This window comes from Hippocampus comes, unplaced genomic scaffold (assembly GCF_001891065.2).
Source record: "Hippocampus comes isolate QL1 unplaced genomic scaffold, H_comes_QL1_v1.1 scaffold230, whole genome shotgun sequence".
Lineage (NCBI taxonomy): Eukaryota > Metazoa > Chordata > Actinopteri > Syngnathiformes > Syngnathidae > Hippocampus > Hippocampus comes.
The window spans coordinates 694681-717161 of NW_017837215.1; the positions used below are offsets into that span (position 1 = coordinate 694681).

General features: G+C 40.9%; 1 protein-coding gene across 1 annotated transcript in view; it reads right to left on the reverse strand.

Annotated features, from left to right (window-relative positions):
* Window positions 1-939: 939 nt before the first annotated feature.
* The window catches only part of LOC109508966 (roundabout homolog 2-like), a 63304-nt gene continuing 41762 nt past the window's right edge, over window positions 940-22481 (reverse strand). Inside the window, exons 9-28 of the mRNA XM_019858907.1 lie at window positions 22162-22333; window positions 19740-19945; window positions 17905-17986; window positions 17622-17787; window positions 16991-17157; window positions 16774-16895; window positions 16273-16504; window positions 13989-14113; window positions 13725-13896; window positions 12418-12594; window positions 11703-11729; window positions 11528-11567; window positions 9540-9667; window positions 8712-8984; window positions 7747-7909; window positions 6698-6958; window positions 5777-5970; window positions 2673-2834; window positions 2211-2468; window positions 940-1701 (exon numbers count right to left, since the gene is read on the reverse strand). Of these exons, the coding sequence (XP_019714466.1) occupies window positions 1700-1701; window positions 2211-2468; window positions 2673-2834; window positions 5777-5970; window positions 6698-6958; window positions 7747-7909; window positions 8712-8984; window positions 9540-9667; window positions 11528-11567; window positions 11703-11729; window positions 12418-12594; window positions 13725-13896; window positions 13989-14113; window positions 16273-16504; window positions 16774-16895; window positions 16991-17157; window positions 17622-17787; window positions 17905-17986; window positions 19740-19945; window positions 22162-22333 (3129 nt within the window). The 3' untranslated portion in view covers window positions 940-1699. The remainder of the gene's footprint in view (window positions 1702-2210; window positions 2469-2672; window positions 2835-5776; window positions 5971-6697; window positions 6959-7746; window positions 7910-8711; window positions 8985-9539; window positions 9668-11527; window positions 11568-11702; window positions 11730-12417; window positions 12595-13724; window positions 13897-13988; window positions 14114-16272; window positions 16505-16773; window positions 16896-16990; window positions 17158-17621; window positions 17788-17904; window positions 17987-19739; window positions 19946-22161; window positions 22334-22481) is intronic.

Genomic DNA, 22481 nt, shown 5'->3' on the forward strand with positions numbered 1-22481 from the left:
CGAGCGATTAAGCATTCGGACAATTTAATCAGCTGATATTTTAAAATTCGCTAAATTTTTCTTGTTTTTTTTTGGGGGGGGCAGATACGTGCGATTGTGTTTTTTTTTTTTTTTTTTTTTTAAACATACATGAACACCTACAACATAAGACAAAGACATTCAAACACCTCCCACCGCTTCCCCCAAAAATCTGTAAATTTTTTGCCAATCTTTCTCTCTGTTGTGAAGTTAAACTAACAAAGTCAAGTAAAAACATTTAAATGTTCTGCCTGTTTTTCATATTTTTATTTTTGTCAGCATTACGGGGCCCAAAAATAAATTATTTTATTCATATTATATATATATATATATATATATATATATATATATTTTTTTTTTTTTTAAAATTGGCCAAATAGGTGGTGATCGGATTTTTTTTTCTGCCAAATATCGGAATTGGGATAAATGTACAAAAAAAAGGCTATATTATCGTCAAGACTTAATTTACACTTGTGACTGTTGATTAAAAAATTATTAGATTATTTTACCCAATTAAGGCATTGCAAACAGAGCAAACGTTACTTTTTGTGCCATTCATAAAACGTTAATGATGAGCACGGATTTGTCTCTAGAACAAAGTCATCCAAACACTAATTTCAATGGGAAACATCTGGTTGCCGACATCGATGTCAGCCAGCAGAACCGAACAGATTGCCTTTGCTTTCGAAGGGCTCATTGTATTTAAAACAGATCTTTACTATTTACTGTATGGCGGCCATGAATTTTGAATATTGCACTGTTCGTATATCATTGTATGCAATTGAAAATGAATTACAAAAAGTAATAAATATATATACTGTATATGATATTAACATACTTTAGAGGAATAGGAGTGAAGTGACACATACGGTACCCATTTGCCTTGCTTTGGAGATCACGGGCAACGTGTCACTTTTTTTTTTTTTAAACCATAGAAGTGGAACTGTTTGCAAGGAGTCTTTGTTAGTATAATGCAGAATAAAAATCACAGCAAATAGTACATAACACAGTTTTCTTGGCTTACTACAACCACATTATCACCTGTGTTGCTCCCTTCTTAATTCTCAACAAACAGTTTGGGATGTTTGGGGAAACAACTGCAGCACAGCCCAGTAAATATTCCCAACATTATGATTCTTCTCTTCGGCTTTGCTGAGAATGGGGTTTGTGCTTGTTTTCACCAAAACGCTCTGTGCAAAGTATAACAATACATTAGCTTCAGCAAGATAAGCAAATGGTTTGAGCGCCAATGAAAAATGAGTCACTGTCATAAATAATAATTTCAAAAAAAAAAATCTTACAGTAGCTTGCATAGCAAAGCAAAAGACAAGTGTACAGATACAAAATATATTTACACATTATGCAAGTCCTTTGTTCAATTGATCTCGGCATTTTGTTGTGATTTTGCTTCTTCACTTGCTCTGTGTGGATTGTTGTACACCGAGTGATCTCTAAGAGCAGTGGCAATACAGTTGACTTAATAGGGGGGTATGAAGGGAACACTGTGAGACTGGTGTCTGTGTCCTGTACATGACATTTACAGCTCGGCATTTTCATTTGCATGTTCCTTTGACTTCATTCTGTCTCCTCTCCAGTGTCCGATCATCATTCCGATTCCCTCAGAGAGAGACGATCTCAGAGCACTTTGAAACAAGGCGTCCAGGGGCGTGTATCCAACGGACTCTGAAAAGGCAAGAAAACAGCACCATAATATAAAATAGCATGAAGATTGTTTTGTTTTTTTGCAAATGAATCTTCACCATACGGTAAAACGGTAACATTTATTATTTCTCGTCTGTAATTTCCAGGGCTACGATGGGAGTGCTGAAATAACTAAATAGATAGATAGATAGATAGATAGATAGATAGATAGATAGATAACATTTATTATTTCTGGTCTGTCATTTCCAGGGCTATGATGGGAGTGCTGAAATAAATAAATAGATAGATAGATAGATAATACAGCACAATGTAAAGGAGCCGATTAAACAGCATTGTATCATATGCTCTAGTAGTGGCTTGGGTGTGAAAAAGCCTTTTTTCTTAAACACACACACACACACACACACACACACTGATTAAACAGCATTGTATCATATCCTCTCGTAGTGGCTTGGGTGTGAAAAAGCCATTTTTTCTTAACACCAAAAAAAAAAAAAAAAAATAGTCTTCCAAAAATTGTTGACACTTACAGTGATCCCTTTTCTCTTTGCTGTTTGTGAGAAGATGCCCATTGTGGGATGTCTCTGCGGCAGGTCTCTTGTGGGAAGCCCGACTGAGCGTGGCCCTGTTGGATGTGGAGGTGTCACCCCAGGAACCCATATGTTGCCGCTCTAGCGTGGAGACGGTCACCATGCACTCCTCTGAAGGGTCTGAGGCTGCACTGGCCCATGAGCTGTTCATACGAGAACCGTTGCTATGAAAGCCCCTTACTTGAGGTGCAAGGGTTGCTGAGTGGATGGGAGATGAACACATTTTGGGAAACAACACCAATCAAAAGAATTAAATTTCATGGAAATGCATGGGCAGAGAAGATCACATCATTTCTTAGGCGCAATTAGAGCGCCTGAATATATTTGTTGGAACGTGAGACTATTCCAGTCCAATGCATCTCGGATACAATACTGGCTGAAGCCGAGAACGACTTATCTTACCTTCTTGATTGGTGTCCTTTCGTCTGGGCAGTGTTCCAACCTTGTTTGTCTGCGATTTGAGGCCAGTTAGCGGCGCCCTCTTGTGACCGAGGCTATGTGTGTTCTGCGCACCACGATCTGTAGTACCAGAACTGTCTGAACGACACAACTGTGCACCTTTACCTGCAAGGGAAAATTAACATGTGTTTTTACTTTTTATGAATGAGCAAATTTCAAATTGTTTAGACCAGTGGTTCTTAAACTGGATTCAATCGAACCCTAGGGGGTCGGTGAATCAGTCTCAGGGGTTCGACAGAACCTCTGCCATGGAGGATAATACCTCTTCGGTACCTCTAACAAGGTGAAGAACCACTGGTTTCGACATATGAATGAATGAATGAATCTTTATTGTCACCTCGCGTGCAGAAAAATACCGAGCAACGCATGTGACTTAACCGGGCACGACCCATCCAGGAAAGATGAAAAATAAGACACGAAAAGAGGAGGAGAGGACGGAAAGACCCGTCGTTACTCGTTTTTCAACAAGGAATGGGGGTTTCAACAAAGGGCGGTGGTGATAACAGGGTCGCGTAGGCGTGTGTTATTGTGAAAGTGTATGCCTGTCAGAGTGTCCCCAGCTGGTATGGCAAGCATATCATTTCACTATATATGCAAAACATGTCAGCTAGTTGTCATTAAATAAAACAAGGAGCGGGGGAACAAAACACGCTTAACCAAAATTCAAAGATCTATTACGGTCATTTTCATTGAGAATGGCCAATGTTGCTCAAATTGCAAATAAACAAACCCATACCGGCTTACATTTTTCAAAAATATGTACAGTATATGGAAATCCCCGTGCATGATGATATCGTCGACGGACATCCTGCCAACATTCTGGCTTTGTTCGTTTTGGTGACTTAGCAATACTGACAGGCGAACAAACAATAATTAATGTTTGCATTGGTAATATTCGTGATTATTTTTAGTCCCACTGATCTGCATTTTGCCCCACAATAGCATATTAAACAATAATAAAAAAACACATATTCAAGAAACTGTATGAGTCCTCCTATTACCCTATCAAACAATGCAGTTGGAAATGTTGTATTTTAATCCCTGTGGGAGACGCTGTCATGTTTCTCTCAAAAGAAAGGAATCCTATTTATAAATGCATCCTTTCTGAACCTTAAAACATGAAACTTTTCAGCAGAGCGCTTATATAGTGATATGGCTTCTGAAGTCTTTACTCAAATAACTTCAGAGGAATTCTAACAACCTGCCAGAATTTAACTTTCACAAACGTTTACGGTGACAGAAAGGAACTTCACTTGAATGTGAATCCATTCGAAGATGAATGTCGGTTTTATTTGAGGCCGTCACGTTTGTGATGCGATATGCCATTTTTTCTGTATCTGGCTGCATTGCATATTACATTTCATATTCTTGCAGCAATATGTCCACTTCATTACTATTTAACTACTTTTTTTGCATAATATTATTTGTTGGTAAGTTTGGTTGAATTTACGGTACTTTGTGACACAAGTGACACATTTACCTTCTTTTTTTTTTTTTTGGTCACCAAGTTTCTGATGTACTGAAAGTGATAGCAAAATCGACTTTCCGTGTCATGATCCGCACTTCGGTTTATCACCTCACTTTTCTAATTTGCAAATTAGTTTTGGTTTGTTCGCCTGCATCTGGTGTACCGTATTTTCCGGAGTATAAATCGCAGTTTTTTGCATCTTCTACCTCTGGAGTTGGCGAAACACTTCGGTTTCTCACCTCACTTTTCTAATTCGCGAATTCGTTTTGGTTTGTTCGCCTGCATCTGGTGTACCTTATTTTCCGGAGTATAAGTCGCAGTTTTTTTGCATCTTCTACCTCCGGAGTTGGCGAAGTTGTTTAAAAGTGACACCGAGCATGAAGATTTCATTGGATTTCGTGTTTTGGAGTGACGCTGATGGTTTGATAAATTTGTTAGCATGTTCTTTGTGCTATAGTTGTCTAAATAACTCTTAATATGTTACGTGAACATACCAGGCACATTCACAGTTCGTTGTTTAAGCGTCATGTAACGTTAGCATATCGTGCACTTATTCAGCCTGTCTAATTTTATTTTTATTTTAAATTGCCTTTCAAGATGACATGTATGGTTTTGGTGTTGGCTTTTATCAAATAAATTTCCCCCAAAAATGCGACTTATACTCCAGTGCGACTTATATAATGTTTTTTTCTTCTTAATTACGCATTTTTTGGCTGGTGCGATTTATAATCCGGAGTGATGTATAATCCGAAAAATACGGTACGCGCCTTTCCTGGATGCTCGACGTGGAATTTGTCAGCCTTGCTCCTTGTGTCAGTCAACCAGCCCTCTCGAATTTCACCTCTTGTCTAGATGTGATTCATTGTCTCGTTTGTCTGTATTTTGTTCCCTGTTTCTTTGCTTTCTGTTTATGGCCATGATCAAATCTTGCGTGTTGCTTTTGCCTGCGGGGATGAGGACTGATGGCCAGAGGAAGCATCATGAAACAATGAAGCTTTACAGCCCATTGCTTTACTAAATCGTTTATTGCTCGCAGCTTCATTCATCACTCACCATTTCATCACTCCTGTTTGAAAAACAATAAAACGCGAAATGATTTATTTTGGTTTTCCCATGCCATGCGAGGCTTGATTTGCCTTTTGTCATGTGTTTTTCAGCAAGTCGATAGAAGCATCGAGGTGGCAAACCACTTTCTACTTGGTACTCTCCTCAAAGCCTTGGCCTCAAATGTCCCATCATAAGCTGTTCTTCGTTCACCTTGTATCTTTTTTGTGGACTAGGCATTAGATTTACTTTTATTTTCTTTGCAATTCTCCCGCACTCATGCCTTTCGCCCGCATCCAAACCCAACAAAATCCCCCACGTGACAAGATGTCAATGCGACTGCCGAGTAAACTAACGGATTGGATCAACCCGGTTAATGTGAGCCTGACATAATTCAGAATACACCCCGAAACGTCTAACCAAACAAAAGAAATGTGATGTTGGCGCTGAATCCAAATTAGCTTGTTAGACCTGCAGTGTCAATTCAGTCTAAGTTGTTAGTGTGCCCTCTCGGTGTCAGCCTTGTCAAACATACCTGAGACCTCAAGGTTATCCATCGTGTGTCCAGGACTGTAATCAAAGCCACACAAATTCTTTGACACCATCGCATATCTTTCCTCCTCATCCTCAGAGAGGCGGGTGTCTCCCAAGTCTGAGCCCAGCGTTGAAGACATAAAGTCCATTGGAGGAATGGCAGTGCTGGACATGTTTGAATTGCTCTTCATCTGCCTGATACAGTGCACACATACAAAGGATTTTTTTTAATGATCAAAAGGCACTTATGAGTAACCTAACACACAGTTTAGGTAAAAAACTAAAACAAGCTGCGGGATGCAGATCCAGTGCGCAGCCGAAAAGTCTGCAGTCGCTTAACTGATTATATGCTTGGTGCTGGTGTGTGTTATGCAAACAATAGGGTTCTGAATGGAGTGGATAAAGGATATCTGGATGGTCAAAGGCTGTCACCAACATGGTAGTTATCTCTTTGACTGCATGACAGCACACATCCTGCCATCAAGGCAATGCATGCCTAATTACCGACTCTATTTACTGATGTCAGAATAGAGAGCTTCTCTTAACCCACAGATTGCAGTCCATGTATTTCCACCATTTCTATCAAGAAAGATAGAAGGATGCCCCTTTTAATAGGTTGATGCCCTTTGCAGACGATGGTCAACGGAAGTGGGGGCGCGGGGCCGCACGAAATATTGCTTTTGCTCTGGAGTATTGCCAGGCCAAAAACGTTTTGGTGCTTATTCGAGTTTTTCGATGCCCCCACCCCGATCACTCCTGTGGCAGCTATATGCTAAAAAATAGTAAACATGGCCTTAAGAAATGCCACCAATGTGGAAAACGTATTGCAGCAAATGACAAAATCAAGGATATCTATTGAATATGTTCCGTGCACTTCGTCCCAAATATAAAAATTGAAATTGAAGCCACGGTTGCTGTTTACCATGCTTGCTTGGCTACTTCATACTGGTAAGCTCTGGTCAGCTCATCCAAATGGGCCTGCAAAATAGACTGCATTTCCTCATGGTGGGCTGAGCTGAGAGATGATGATGAAGGCTGGTTGTAAGATGCTGCTGTTGCCGGCGAGGAAGCTCTTCCTCTGAGGGGTGGAGTAGGTCCCCTCTCTTCGTCAGCGTCATTGTCCAAACTCTGGTGGCGGTAGGACGGGAGCGAGAGAGGCGGCGCCCAACTGTTGTTGTCGTATCTGGTGAACAACAGTCACTATTTTATAATTATGTTCAATCTTCTCAGTTGGTTAAATAGTATGAATACTAGACAACACTATAACACACTCCCAGGTTTTATACATTAGGTACAATGCTCAATTTACTTCAGAAAAAAATCCACTTCCCAAAGATAATGTTTTTAAGGCCAATATAAGCAAGATATGGAATTCAATACCGGTATATTATTTTGGTTCTTGTGGTGTAGAATTGCACTTCAACTGAGAATGGATCTTAATAAATTAAATGAAAAATAAATGAAAGCAAGATTTGGAGTAAATCATTTTTTGCTTCACTACGACTTAATCAACAAATTTGATGTTTGCAGAAAATCCAAAACTATTTCAATGACCCGTTAAATTGCAGTATTCACCGACTAGCTATCTTAGCCACCACTCCAAAAATCAAGAAAACTGAAGTGTTGCAAATGTGCTTGCGCCTCAGCTCTACAATTCAGTCTTTGCAGATTTTCAGGAAAATCTTCAAAAATGTACACTGTATTTAGAAACTAATCTTTGGATGTACTTTACAGCATCTTAAAACTGTTTATTAATGCAGTTGGATCATGTAAAACTTTTACATTACGATTAATATTTTGGCAACTTATAATGCCTAATTGACGAGTGTGTATTAATTAAATTAATTGATGTTGGAATGACCAGTCCACAGGTGGAGGAAATCTGACCTCTCTTTCAATGTGAGTTTCAAAGTGTGCTTGTGATTTCATGTTCGCGTGTGAGTCAACTGATGAGATGTGAATGCATCTTACCCTCCTCTGTGGCTTTCCTGGGGGTAATGGTCAAGGTCAACCTCAGTACCAGGCAGAGGGTGCATAGGTGGTGGAGGCAGGGGCACATTGGCCCAACATGTCCCATTTGATTTAGGGGTCTTTGTTCCACCCTTCATCTTCTTTTTCTTCCCTACCTTTGCACCTGAGGGGTGGGGGAAACAAGAGATGAAAGTCTTTTGGGCGCCATGCTAACAAATCCCTGTATGCACTCATACGACTATTACAATCTCTTAGCCCCTTTCTACACGCACAGATACTGATCCTTGTAGTCTATATTTTTTTCCAACCACCATTTTTCTATTCATCAACTCTCTTTTTGCACGCTGATGGCATAGGATGACTTGAAAATGTTATGATATTTCTTAAATAGGCATCAAAACCTGAGGCGAACCTCTTCCATAAAGCTTCTTCTACCTTATCACTGGTTGTGACATTTAACTGAGCACAAAGCTTATTGTGAATAGTCAAAAGTACACACAGAAATGGCTCCATAATCTTACTGACTATGCGAACACAGTATGTATATATATATAGACATGCATATAGACATGCATAGCTCATGACGCTGATGCATTTATATGCGAACACAGTATGTATATATATAGACATGCATAGCTCATGACGCTGATGCATTTGCTCATCAAGTTAACCCAAAGAATTGCGTCATGATTGTCTGACATTTCTGGGCTAGATAAGCTCCCAGGGTAGAAGTCTGATGAAGACAGAAGAGTAATTAAGAGCATTATCCTAAGGGTTCATCTGCAGTGAATATGTAAATAAATTCGCTCTTTTCCATTTTGCATTCTCCGTAGCTCAGTTTGCCAACTCCCTTGCAGGAATTCCACCTCTAAAAAAAAAAACGAACCGTCACGCCATATTTTATCCCTGAGCATTTCTGTGTCCAATTCTCTCGAGCGCTCACACACAGAAACACAAATTTGTACCAGTGGCAGGGCGTCTATCAGTTAGCGAGTAGCCCAGGTTGGCCATTTCCTGTTGGGCCTGCAGAGAAGCCTTCCAGCGGGGATCCGGTCTGTCTACAGCCAACTCGTGGAAGCTGTTAGACTGGAGTATCTGAGTGGTGGCGTAGGGGGTGGGCTGGCTATCTTGCGCCGGGCTGCTGTAACCGCCCTTCCCCATGAAGTCAATACTGCTATAGATGGCCCCATCTGACAGCATGGTGCCCGTCTTCTCCACCGCTGCAGATGGCAATACATCTGCAACAAAGAAGAAAGGTGTTTGCAGAGATCATCCACAGATTAGATGACATGATCTTAACGAATCTTTAAGGTCATTAACGCTCCCTGCTGCTCTTGTTCTCCTCATCTGTTGAAAAAAAACAGCTCATAAATAGACTTGATCTGAATGGAAGTGATGGTCTGCAACCGTAATTAACATGCATCATGCTGAGGAAGCCCGGTGGAGTGTTCAGATGATGATGCTCAGCCCCGCAGCTGACCAGCTCTCCTGAGCTTGACGAACATGTAAACGCAGCATACATGTAAACCCCGATTAAACTCTCCAGCTCACCACACAGTTGCCGAGCACGAGAGAAAATGGGGGCAAAAAGAGGATGTAATAGCACAAATTGAATCCCAAATATCAGGCTTGTCAAATCACATTAGCAAAGTATAGCCCTCAAAGGCACTTTTAATTTCTCTGCGTGTTTGTTTTAATGTCAGGCCTTGTCACTGTGAATAACAAATGATGAACATCAAAACTGTCGGACCAGGCGATGCTCGCTGTAACTCCCATCAGCCAGCCATGTTTACCTCCTCGGCCAAAGTTACTGCTGCCTTTCGGACTCCCCAATGCTCCGTTGGCCGGAAGGCTCGTGGAGGGCCACGAATCCGCCAGCCAGGGTAGGCCAGGGTCACCCGCTTTCAACAGCCCTGGACGGCTGAGGGATGGATATTTATAGAGATGCAGAAAAGAAAAGGTATTAGCACATTAGAGGAATATTATTAAATGAATACCAGCATGCGTTTAATATGATTATTTTTCCTGCTGTGTTAAAAATAAAGTGATGTGAAAACCTATTGTGAATAGATTTTATCCCTTGAAAAAGCCTGAAGCACAAGCAAGAGTGCAAACAGCATGCGGGGCACAACATGGCAGGTCTATAGATCAGAATTCTGCCTCCCTTAAACTCCACAAGCCAAAACTCTCCCGGGAGAAACCAGGCAGGCCTGAATACACACTTAATCTGCTTTATAGCCTTAGCACAACAAAAATTTACATTTTAAATTGAGAATCATGGACCGCCTCTGGCAGCGCAACTACATGGCTGCGTTGTCTCCATGGCAACAGAGAAAGAAAAGAAGCATTTAGTGGTTTAGGAAATGTGGCGTTGATATTGTCGCTTTGAAATACAGTTGTAATGCAAACGTTTTTAGAGAAGAAAAGTAGTGAGCAGCAATTCAGGAAAGGAAAAGGTATCAGCATGTGGTATCAGCTGCAGTAAAAATGGCAAAGCGTTTGTATGCTTCATGCGTCCTGTTCGCATGTTTACTTAATGCGCTAACACACGCAGGGAATTTTCCACTGGGCCTGACTCGCCAAGCACCATGGGAATTGTTTACAGCCGACTTGGTGATAACTCAAAAGGTGTTAAACAATTATATCAATAATTTCCGTTGTAAAATACACAAGTCCATTTACATACATTGAAGAAGCACATGCCAGGGCTCCTGTAATGTTTGTGCGTGCGTGTGTGTGTGTGTGTGTGTGAAAGGTGTTAAACAATTATATCAATAATTTCCGTTGTAAAATACACAAGTCCATTTACATACATTGAAGAAGCACGTGCCAGGGCTCCTGTAATGTTTGTGCGGGTGTGTGTGTGTGTGTGTGTGTGTTTGTTAATCCTTTGTGGTATTTCTGTTCGTCTATAATTTGCAACATTTACCATGGCTAAGGAATTATCTGATTGTTTGGATGGCACAGCATTAATTGTTCTCTTTTATCTATTTCCTTTTTTTTTTTTTTTTGCTAAAATGATTTGCCTACTTTTTGGGAGAATTGAAACACTCATTAGGAGACCTCATTTCAGATTTTTAGCAAGAACATGATTCTAATTAAGATTGAGATTAAGACCCTTTCATTGTCATGACTGCATTTTTTACAGCCAACACATGCTGTGTTAATGCTCTTTTGCATTAAATCCAACAGAATTAATACAAATAACAAACACTGTTGGTGACAGACTGAAGAAGTTGACAAGCTTTTCCTTTCCCTGCCCTCCTTTTTTTTTTTAAAATGAACCCTGAGGGGAAGTCTTTGCTCATGGCTACCCCAAACATAAATGTTGACGCTCGTCTGGGGAATCAGACCAGCAATTTTCATTTTACAGGCCCTATCGTGAATATTAGACAGGTTTGAGTTCAGAACATTGTTCTTTCAAACTTTTCTGAACCTGTACAAAGTCAAGTCGGTTGACATTTTTTAAAGAGCACATTTATCACCTCTCCCCTCCTCTCATGACCTCTCCCTTCGCCCTTACATTAGCAGTGAAGAAGAACGGCAGCCTGCCTTTTTTAATTAATCGCATTCACAAGAAAAGAGTGATTAATGATCACAAAGTACACAGTACATCAGTGAAAATCATACACTGGCATGAGAAGGAAAGATTGGAAAGTCTAATCAAATTCTAATTCCGAACACAGGAACTGACTTCAGTGAAGGCATTAAAATGATTACTCATCATTGAGATGGTAGATTGAGACTGAAAGTCATTCTAGAAAGTCAAAACAACTCTTACCTTCCATTTCTGATTAGACCTCTGTCTCTTTGGAATGTCACTTAGAGTAAAAGAGAGAAAAATACAAGTAAGTTTGACATTGGCATCAACAAAATGGTACCGTATGGCGGCCATTTTGAAAAAGAGGTCAGAAGCTAAATTGTTGAGACAATTACCAATAATTGGAAAAGCATACCTGCTCGGGTGAACGTGAACGATTGAACTGCAATGACAAAATAAGAGGAATCCATATTAAAATGGGAAAACATGTTTAAATCATACATAAGTGTAAAACGAACTGAAAAATGCAATTACCTGTTCGTTTAAAAACATACAGGGAGTGATTAGCATCAGTGGCTATTACGGACATAGCCTACAGCATTGCTGAAAAACATCATTTTTGTTGCTCTACGATGAGGTTTTTAATTTAGTTCGACAAAAGGGATCAGAGATGCAGCAATCAATCATGTAAATCCCTCTTAAACCAGAAAAACAACTCACTGGAATACAAATTAGGATAATGGACATGCAGCCCAAAGCTCTCCAAAATTGCTAAAAATGTATATTTCATCCTTAAATCTGGATGCGCTTCATGTTAATGTGCCAACAACACTGCCGAAGGTCTGATAATGGGAGGTGATGTTAAATTACTTATCTCACATGAATGTATGACAGCGCTGAAGCACACGGCCGATGGAGCGTGGCACATTTGACGCACACCAATGCACAGTGGCTAAAAGTAAATACAGCCTTATTTACACCAGTGTTGAATATATTAATAGCGTTCTACCTTTTAGCCAGCTCAAATGGAGTCAAATCTGTGATGACATCAAGTCTCATTGGGGCGAGAGACCAAATGAGCTTTGAGATTCTGTATTGATGCAGAACCATGTAAATTGATTTTTTTTTACCTGCATAGTTGCTGAGTCCCTTCCTCTTTTTTCTCCTCCAGTACAGCCAGGCACTGAAGCCCATGAGAACAATCCAACAGGCTCCGCCCAAACCCGCGATGAAGGCCGGCTGTTTCACCACATCTGAGATGCTATTGTTGCCCTCCGATCCCGTCATTACATCCCTCTGTTCTGCACCTGGGCACCCCCCAATGCACAAATACCGGCACAAGGAAAGCAAACGTATTTAAAAACTGTACAAGTTGATGAAAACATACAAATAAAATGGTAACATGGGAAGTGGACCTTGTGAATTGTGTATTAAATCATTGGAAAGATAGATGTATTATTCATGTGGTTGCAGTTGGGGGCATTTCAATTCTTTTTACCTTACCATGACGCGAAATCAACAAAATAAAAAATATATATTTTATTTCTATTTTGGATTTTATTGGATTTTGTAGCTGATCTCGATGGAGTAAGCACATGATTACGAAGTGTCAAAACAACTAAGAAAAAAAAAACAAACTCAGAGCCTTGGAAAACAAAAGATCTATCATAACAAAATGAAAATAAATAACTACAAAGTAAAATAAACAGCATCAGTGCATCCAATATACAGGCAGGGTTAATCAATTCAGCAGTGCACTTATCAAGTTGAGCCTAAAAGACACGAGATTGACAGAGCAGCTCTGACAGAGTTTGATTTTCTGTTGCAGCTACTGTGCTGTGAAATTAGATTCACAGTCTCCGGCAGGAACCCCCAATCTTAACACACACACACACACACACACACACACACACATACACACACACACACACACACACACACATCATTAAGCTGCAGCCCACAGGCCTGTGTTTCCCTTTCCCTGTCTGTTAAGGCTGTTATTATTTATCAGTCAAAAGTCATAGATGAGGAGCATCTGTCCTGGGCTCCAATATTGACTCTGGACTTATATACTCCGACCATCCTTTTGCTATTTTATAAGAAGTGATAGGCTGATAAGCTCCAGCAAAAAAAAAAAAAAAAAAAAAAAAAAAATCACTCTACTTTGTTAGTGACTGCAGCCCATATATTGAAGTGGATTATTGATATAGCTAACAGTACTTGGCAGTGTTACCAAACGCCCCATGTAATGAACCACTATTGATTTTTCAGTCGATGCCTCCAGTGTAAAGTGCAATCTTCTTTCTGCTGGGTGCTAAATTGATAAATTATTTTCTCAGACCCCAAAACTGTGATGGACACCTTGGTCTTCCCATTATGAGGTCATTTTATCCTGACTTCAGTTTTGTGCACGTGTGTGTGTGCGCGAGTGGATTACCCAAGGTGATGAGCTGGGGTGCGCTATTGACCCCCACCCCCGCGCTGGTGCTTGCAGCTACCTCCACGCGGTACTGCACCCCGGCCTGCAGACCCCCGACGACCACTGAACGGATGGTTGCATCCACAGACTTATTGACATGAAACTGGGTTTCGTTAGCCAAACACCAGATCTGACAAAGCCAAACAGGTTGACAGAATCCATTTTCAGATTTCATAGTACAGTATATGCAACGGGATAGTGAGGACACGGGTCTGACTCTACCTTGTATTCCTGGATGATGCCGTTTTGTTGGTCAGAGGGTGGAGGGTCCCATGACACGCTGATGGAGGTGCTATTATTGCTTCCTACCGTCAACACTGTCACTTGCTGTGGGGGTGCACTGGGTGCTGATGGGTCAAATGGAAAATAAAACGCATGGAAAATAAATACAAATGGTCATTGCACTTTATCTTTTTACCCATGCAACGCCTTGCAAGGAAAATTCAAATTAATTTTTACATGTAACTATCTGGCCTGTTGCCCCACATGGGCGGATCGGAGATATAATGAGGCTGAGGCTAGCGGGGCCCCAACACTCTAATCTATGCAATTTTAACACATTATCTTCTCAGAATGGACTACTAAACAGCTTGGGGCCCACGGTTTCCATTAAACCTTTTGTAACGCTCCAAACTGGTGGGCAGAATTATTAGCTGGAACCCAATTAAAAAGATACAATATAAGAATGCTATCTTTCGGCAAAGCATTGACATGTCCAACATTGCAGAGATGTGCAGAGTAGGTGGGCCATGATGTGATCGTATTGTCCGCCACCTGGCTGCACGGCAAAATGCTCACTGTGACTTGACATTTTCGGAATGGTTTCATTTTATAAGAGGGAAGAGTGAAAGTCACAAACAAGCACTATTTCTGGCAGAGATATAGCCAATGGTTGGACCACCAGTCTGTCTGTCAATTAATAAATATTCACTCATGCTCAATGCTAGCTATATCAACATTCAAACATTCAATCAGTAACACATCACCAATGTGCATGTTCTTTAAAACATTGTCAGCCTGTAAATAAATACTTCAATCTAAATGATGCACAGCACAGTGCATCCCAGTCAAATGGTACCCATTGTGCCACAAGAACAAAATGTGCTAAAGCTGCTTAATTTGCTGCTTTGCAGGATGCAATCTGGTAAACATAGCTTGCTCCGCTAATGAGCGCATCGCGTACGATACTTGAGACATGAATGAGCAAACGCCCCCACCCCCACATGTGGCATTTGTGACGTTAATGATCATGCATCACATTCTCTCCTTCCTGAGCTGCCGACATCAGCCATGTGGCTGTAACAAACTCTAATTTTAACTGTGACTTTGGATTTAGAGTTCAGCACTTCACCATGTGCTTGCTCTGTTAGTCCTCAGAGACCCCCGTGCAAGGTTCCTCAAATGCAGCATCCTTTTGAATATCTGCCTGTGGCAGATAATGTGTTTTATCCTTACGATTTCTGCTGTGCAATCCGTTTCTGGCTCTAGTCTAATGGACATTTTTTTGCTGTTCCCCAATACCTTTTCCAGGATCCCGAGAAAGTAAAATTGCTACTTCAGTCGGAAAAATCCTCCAGTAATCCCGTGTGGCCATTTTAATTGGGCTCCAGTGAGGTAAGGTTCTCTTCTTTTTTTTTGCAGACGCGCATGTTCACAATCCCAGATAGACCCTCTCATGTGTTGCCATGAAACAGAAATTCTGCAAGTTGGAGATTTCTTTCACATGACTGGCCTTATCTTGACTAGCTCTTCAGCGCGAGCTGGACTTGTGCCTGGTTCGGCTGATGCAGCACCTGGCCAGGTTGCAATTACATTTGGGGACACACTCCCTATCATCACACCCGCCAGAAGTCTGTAAATCTGCCAACAGATTTGTCCACTGGAAATAACACCACTTCTTATTGAATCCACCGTCAACGGGCAAAAATGATTTTGAGTCGAAACAAATGCGACTAAATGCACCTATTTCTTCTAATAGCCTGTTTAGAGCACAGTTATCATATATACTGATGTTTTTACATGGTGGGAGGGGGGGGATTTATGATTGGATTCTTGCCCAAGGATTGTCAGCTATCATTTTCCAGCATCAGGTCACCATTAATCCTAACAACCTGAGCTAAATCTGTTTGCTGATTAAGAGGAGCAGAAGACTGATAGAGCTTGCGGGTCGACCTTGGGCTTAGATTGAACAAAAAAACTGCAGCAAACTTAAAGTATATATTTGTCTATGTGTGTGTGTGTGTGTGTGTGTGTGTGTGTGTGTGTGTGTGTGTGTGTGTGTGTGTGTGTGTGTGTTCGAGAAAAGGTTGAGTCATGTCAAGCAGTCTAAATGATGTTTCTGGGCAGACATATTGCCTCCGGGGTCCAAAAAGAGGCAACTAAAGATTTAAGGCAATGTCAATACTGTATCTTTCATTTAGACCATTTACACAGAAATCATGTTCATACACGTACATTACGAAGACTACATTACATGAAGAAACGTCCTATTGTCAAAATTATTTACCTTCTTCCATAGTCCGTGCCGTCATGGATTCACTGTCTGCGCCCTGAAACTCATTAAAGTATGGTCGCACTTTAATCTCATAGACAATTCCTTTCTTCAGGCCCAAGAGAGTCATGTCCCTCTGTGAGGAGACTTTTAAGTCCTCGATCTGCCATGGTCCCGGAGAAGGCAGCCCGGATGTCTGCCGGTACAGAACACGGTAGCCTTGAATAAATCGGGATGGATTGTCCACCTGAGAGAAGAGAACAATATGATGTTGAAAGGGGAGATCGTACAGTATTACAGTATGACTGTAGCAGTCAGTTCGTGTACTTGTTGCACTTGCTTCATTTGACATAGGATTCAAGAAGCGATTGTTGTCAGAAAGTTGCGAATGGCGAAAAACAATGTATCTGAGTCATTTTTATTCGTGGAGGCAGAATGAAGAAAATACTTCACAGTACTTGTTTGCAAACTGAAAACACTGTTCTGATGAATTGTATCCTAACCATGAGTACTTACAGTCCACGTGACTTGCACTGAAGTGGAGCTGAGAACGACGGGGTTATGCATGCTGACCACCACGTCCCCCAACTCCTTCTGTACGTGTCGATGGTCCACTCCCTGCGCAGTGGGACTAATGTCTAAAACAGAAAATATCACCAAGTAATTCGAATTAAACTGTGATGCTCATCTCGAAGGTTCCGGGACTCTTTTCTCGTGTTGTCTTTCTCGGTACCTTGTGTCCGCACGGGCTCAGACATGGGGCTCGGGTCTCCTAGCCCTTGACCACTGACTGCCCTGATAATGAACAGGTAGACAGTATTGGGCCGTAGGTCATTGACGGTGAACTCGGTGGTCTTCACATGGTCTGCCACAGTCTGCCAGCTGTTACTTACTGACTGACTGTTTGAAAAGCAAGGATATTTTCCATTAGCTGGAGGCATTTTTTTTTTGTGTGTGTTATTATTCCAGGCAGAAGATTGAATCAGACACCAAAAGGCAGGTAAACCAAACAAAAACAAATTGTGGGGTAAAAAAAAGATCCTGTCAAATAAAAAGACTGAAATCGTTCAAGCGTGTTCCTTTCCTCATCACAGGGTAAACTCTGCAATCAAGATGAAACGACTTTATAGTATTCTTGACTGGAATTTAAATAAATACTTGTCACATACTGATTGAAGTGATCCTTAAATGTCAGAAAAAGACCATTCAAACTGAAATCCTGCAAGTAAATATCAATTTTGTTGAATACTTTAATGTTAGCTGCTTGGAATATTTATTTTGTTTGCTCTTCAACAAAACTGCCTCCCATCTGCTTTTTTTTGGGGTCACTAAACATGGCTTCAGGCCATGGGTCACAGACGTACCCAAAGGCCTCAATGACATAGGAGGACACCGGGGAGCCAGCCTCTGGCCCCAGTTCCCATGACAACGAGATGCTGCTCTTGGTCACATCAGTGACCTCTGGCTTGGAGGGCGGCCCCGGTAGGGCTGTCAGGTTGTTAGACAGGAAGTCAATGGGGTCAGTGGAATCTGACAAAGAAAAAAGAAAAAAAAAAACTTTCATATTAATACCATCAAAAATAAAATGCAAATGAAGTAAAGTTACATAGCAACTGTTCCAGAGGAGTAGAATTTACCGCTGCGTACCTGTGATATCTAAGTAAGCACTCCATGATGTTTCTCCACTGGAGCTGGAGGCCACGCACGTGTATAAGCCAGAATCAGACAGCTGAAAAGGAAATTTGAATTATGAAAAACAGTCTGAAAAAAATACTATAACATTATCTCCAGGTATATAATAACATTTATTTATAACATTCTAGGTATACATACAACCAAGGGATGGGTGAGAAAATACATTTACGCATCTGGTACTACATTTGTCTCATGGCAGTCATTTTTAATGACATATTGCACGAAAAAAATACAACAATAAAACATGGGCGGCATTGACTTGTGTGGTAGAGATAACAGTTTCAAGCAATATTAGTTTTACGGATGTATTCTTTGCTCCTTCAGACCGCAAAAAAAAAACATGGCTTTCTGATGTGCTCCGGTGGCGCGAGCGTGAATTCAATCGTCTTTGCAACTATGATCCCAGATGGTTGCGACAAGCTCTTGCATCAGTCCGGGCGTATGAAGGAGGTCTGCAGCTAGTCGTACAGGAAAAAGGCATTAACCTTCACTGGCCCTGCATTTGGCTCGAGACAAGCTTGAGAGTGGATGAAAGAAAACCTTAAAGCCGTCCAATGGAAAAAAAAAAAAAAGGAAGAGCCCAGTAAAAGCTGACATTAATTTCCTTAATTGATTTCGTCCAATAATAGTCGTCCTCCATTCCCAGAACCATCAACATTATCATCAGGAGTGCTGACACGGGAAATACTGAAGCAGTGATATGATCATCTTGTTCATATTGGCAAAGCCTCTGGGAGCACAGGCAGTCGGGCTCTCTCTCAAGAGATAGTGGAGGTGAGCGACATAGGCAGAGCACTTTGACACAGAGGCGGGACCCTGCATATTTAAGCCCCTCCATTATATTCGCCCCATTCGATTGCCTTTAACAGTCCCTGTCCTCGAGTCCTTGAATCAGACCGGTGCCAGAGGAATTCCAGTCTTCTCTGACTTCTGCTCATATATTCTCCATCATCATTTTTAAATGGCGCCGTTGTTCATTTAGTTTTCTCCATCAACAGTCATCACATATGGTCCAAAAATCAAAAGTCCATCAACATCCAGATTGTGAGTGTACATTTCTAAGTGATGAAATGTTTAACAGGATGCGCATTTTTTTCAGCGATGCGCATGTAAATAAATCTTACAAAAGCTCGACTTGATAACGCCGGGAACCACTTTGATTTGTGATAAAGCGCTTTGTTTTCTTAATTATTCTTTCATCTCTCGAGAGATCATAAAAATGAGATTTCACAGACATAGCTACAGTATACGTACACAGTTTAAATCTGGTGTTGAGAAAATGAATGGGTTCTATTGCTTTGTTGAAAAACATTTGAGGTATAAAGTAATATATAATGTAGCCATTATCGTGTTTAGGAGGCTGTATGGTGTCATGTGCCTGTAACAAACTGAATCTATGGTTCAATTCGACTGCATCACTTTGGAGTAAATTAAGAGTCAATTGAGACATACTTTGTACTGTAAATTCAATTCAAATGTAAGTGTTACTTCTTCCGAGTGAAATTATTGGAAACGGCTCTTGGCGTGATGCAGAATCGTTTTTATGTCTGCGCAACCACAACAACAAACACATTGTTAAATGATTTCCTCTGACAGTGTCAATCAAAACTTGAGCAATATTAACTTTATAAAACCCGGCTGGTTGATATATTCAATTGGATCTGACTTGTGCTTCTGGGCATACTCTTGTGAGAGGTTCTTTGTGTAATAACTCAGAGTTGACTCAATTACAGAAGAAATATAAATCATGTTTAAATAATGAGGACAAATGAATCACCGCTACTCACCTTGGCACTTTGTATTTGAAGGCTGCCATGTTCCAGCAGGGAAAACCGAGAGTCTTTTCCTAGCAGACCGATCCCGTTCTTTCGCCAGGTAATTGTGGGTTGTGGGTCTCCTGAAGCCTGACACCTGAGCGTTGTCACGCTCCCTAATGCCTGTGTTTGGTTGTAGGGGCCCTGACGGATGATCGGCGGTGGGCGGTCCTTCAGGGCTGAGGATAATCATGAAGGAATAGATAATTGGAACCTTTCTTGAACTATAATTTTGAAGGCTTCGTCTTGGCATCAGCTGGTGACTTGCCATTGGCCCTTTAAAATGTTGCTTTTTTTTTTTTTTTGCATGACCTTATCAGAAGGTGCTAAGTAGTGATTACAATAATTGCAGTCCCAATATGTTAAAACTCAAACTGACGGATTGGTTGGAAGTGGAAGCGACTGTTTTCCAGAGTGGAACAGTGTGCTCATGGCACAGCATCGCACCGTTCAGTTTTAATTCCTAGGTGAGGATTAATGATGCTTAACCCGTGGTGTTAATTACCAACTTTCAACACATCCCCGTGCTTGTCGGTTGCATTCTACAATGACGCTTCCAACTTCCTGGCCCTTTTCTCCGTTGCACCGCAACATATTAAACCCGTAAATTAGCATGCCAAGGGGGACAACAATGCATCGCTTTAAAAGCTTTTTAAAGTGTGTTATATCATCCAGAAAACAGCTTCTGCACGGTGCAACAGTCATTTCTGGAGTGTTGGCGCTCTTTCCAGGCCTTGTAACAACTCCCCGGGCTGCTTTCAACTGTTATCAGGTCTGTCTCCATATTCACAAATGCTTACAACAGGTTCCCTTTGCCGTTTTTTTTTTTTTTTTTCTCACAATGACTGTAAAATAAGGAGAACAAAATTATAAGCAGAGCAGCAGTACCGTATGCACGCTCTGATCTGCTATTGTTATTGTTTCAGACCATTTTAAACGAAGTATATATTTGGCGATAATGGAAGGACATCATGATAAATGGTTTCAGATTGAATACTGCACCGACCCGTCACACACATGACTACAATTGATTAACTCCTCTATTCAAGCACTTCCTAATCAATACACGTATTACTGCTTAACTCTGCATTGTGGATGAACTGTTTGAGGGATTAAATATGGTGAATACATTGAAAAATGATGCAAATATAGAGAGACAAATACCCGTAGTTGGCTGTTCTAATTTGGGATTTTGTACATTGACATTACAATTTCCGGGAGCGCTGAGTGACGGTGAATCGTGTGCAGTGCACACATGGGCACATGGAGACCAGGCACAGCCTCGCAATGAAACCACGCTAAACTTTTAACTTAGAATTTCTAATGGGGAAATAAAACAGCTAACCGGTAACATTTAGTGTACCTTTCCATTACGAATAACAGAGATAGCATCCGTTGCTAACTCTTGTTCACAGTCCATGTTGTGAGGAAAGTAGCGTTGATCCGAAACAGTATCAGTTAAGGTGAGGCGACATTCGCTTCATTTGAGCAATTTTAAAATTGCAAACTTCTCCTTCAACATAAATGGATCTCTTAATACTTGTAACACTGCAAAGCCAATTGTCTTCAAAGGCTTTCAGCTGCATTTTTTTTTCAGGTGGTGGAGCTACGAAGATGCTTTCGTCAAGCTCATTATTGATGAATGAAGATGTTGAAGTTTGTACAGTAAAAGCTGGGGAACAAATCTACCTAGCAACAAACATGACTCCAAGTACATGAATGGGAGATTTGATTTGTGTGCCAAATGTAGCAAAAACAAATTATCGTAGAATAATTCAAATATATTCGTTATATTCTGTAAAGCCTGTTCATCACAAACGTATCAAATGCTATATTTGAGACAAATGGAGTGCATCAATGGATTGTTCTAAGACTGAAAACATTTCCCAAACATCATCGGACAGCACTCGATGCTCTGTTAGTCTACATTGAAATCACCCCTGCACGCTTCAGTCTGTCTGTCTCCATAAGCATTAAAAGACACAAATGCCGAGAAGGGCGTCGACGGCACCGGGAAGGAAGCAGTTTCGCACTAAATGCTGACATTTAAGATTTGTCCAAAAAGCCAAAACGCGTCTGTTGCAGCAAGAGAGAGAGAGATCGTTTTATTTTCTTTCATTTCAATATCTGGAGGCTTGGCCAAGCGTCTTCTTTTTTAGGAATCAAAATATGCTCACACTATTCTGTGCTGTTGTCTGTATTGTTTTGTTTGTAGATCTTGGTAAAAATAAAGAAATAAGTCATCTAAGATATCTAAAATAAATTATTTAAAGGAGGCAATCAATGTATTGTTGGGAGGAAATGCAAAATGCCAATGCTTTGTTCTGTGTATTGTGTTCATTAACTTTGATGTGTTAGATGAAGTGGGTGTGCATGCTTTGGTCTCCTTACTTACCGTCTGCCACCTCCAGCTGGGCTTTGGCCAAGATGCTGCCTGCTACAGTGAGGGCCTGGCAGATATAATAGCCTGCGTCTGAACGCTGCACTGATGAAATGGTCAATTCTCCATTCACAGACACAGACACACGACTGTCGCCTTGTGTTGGCTGGCTGGGAAACAGAAGATCCTACGGGGGGTGAAGTTGGAAAGTAAAACTCTGAAATAAAGGTACGTCGTTACGGGTCTGTGAAATGTGCATGTGCATCATTATACAAAAAAAATAAATAAATAAATATATATATATATATATATATAAATATATATTTGCAATACAA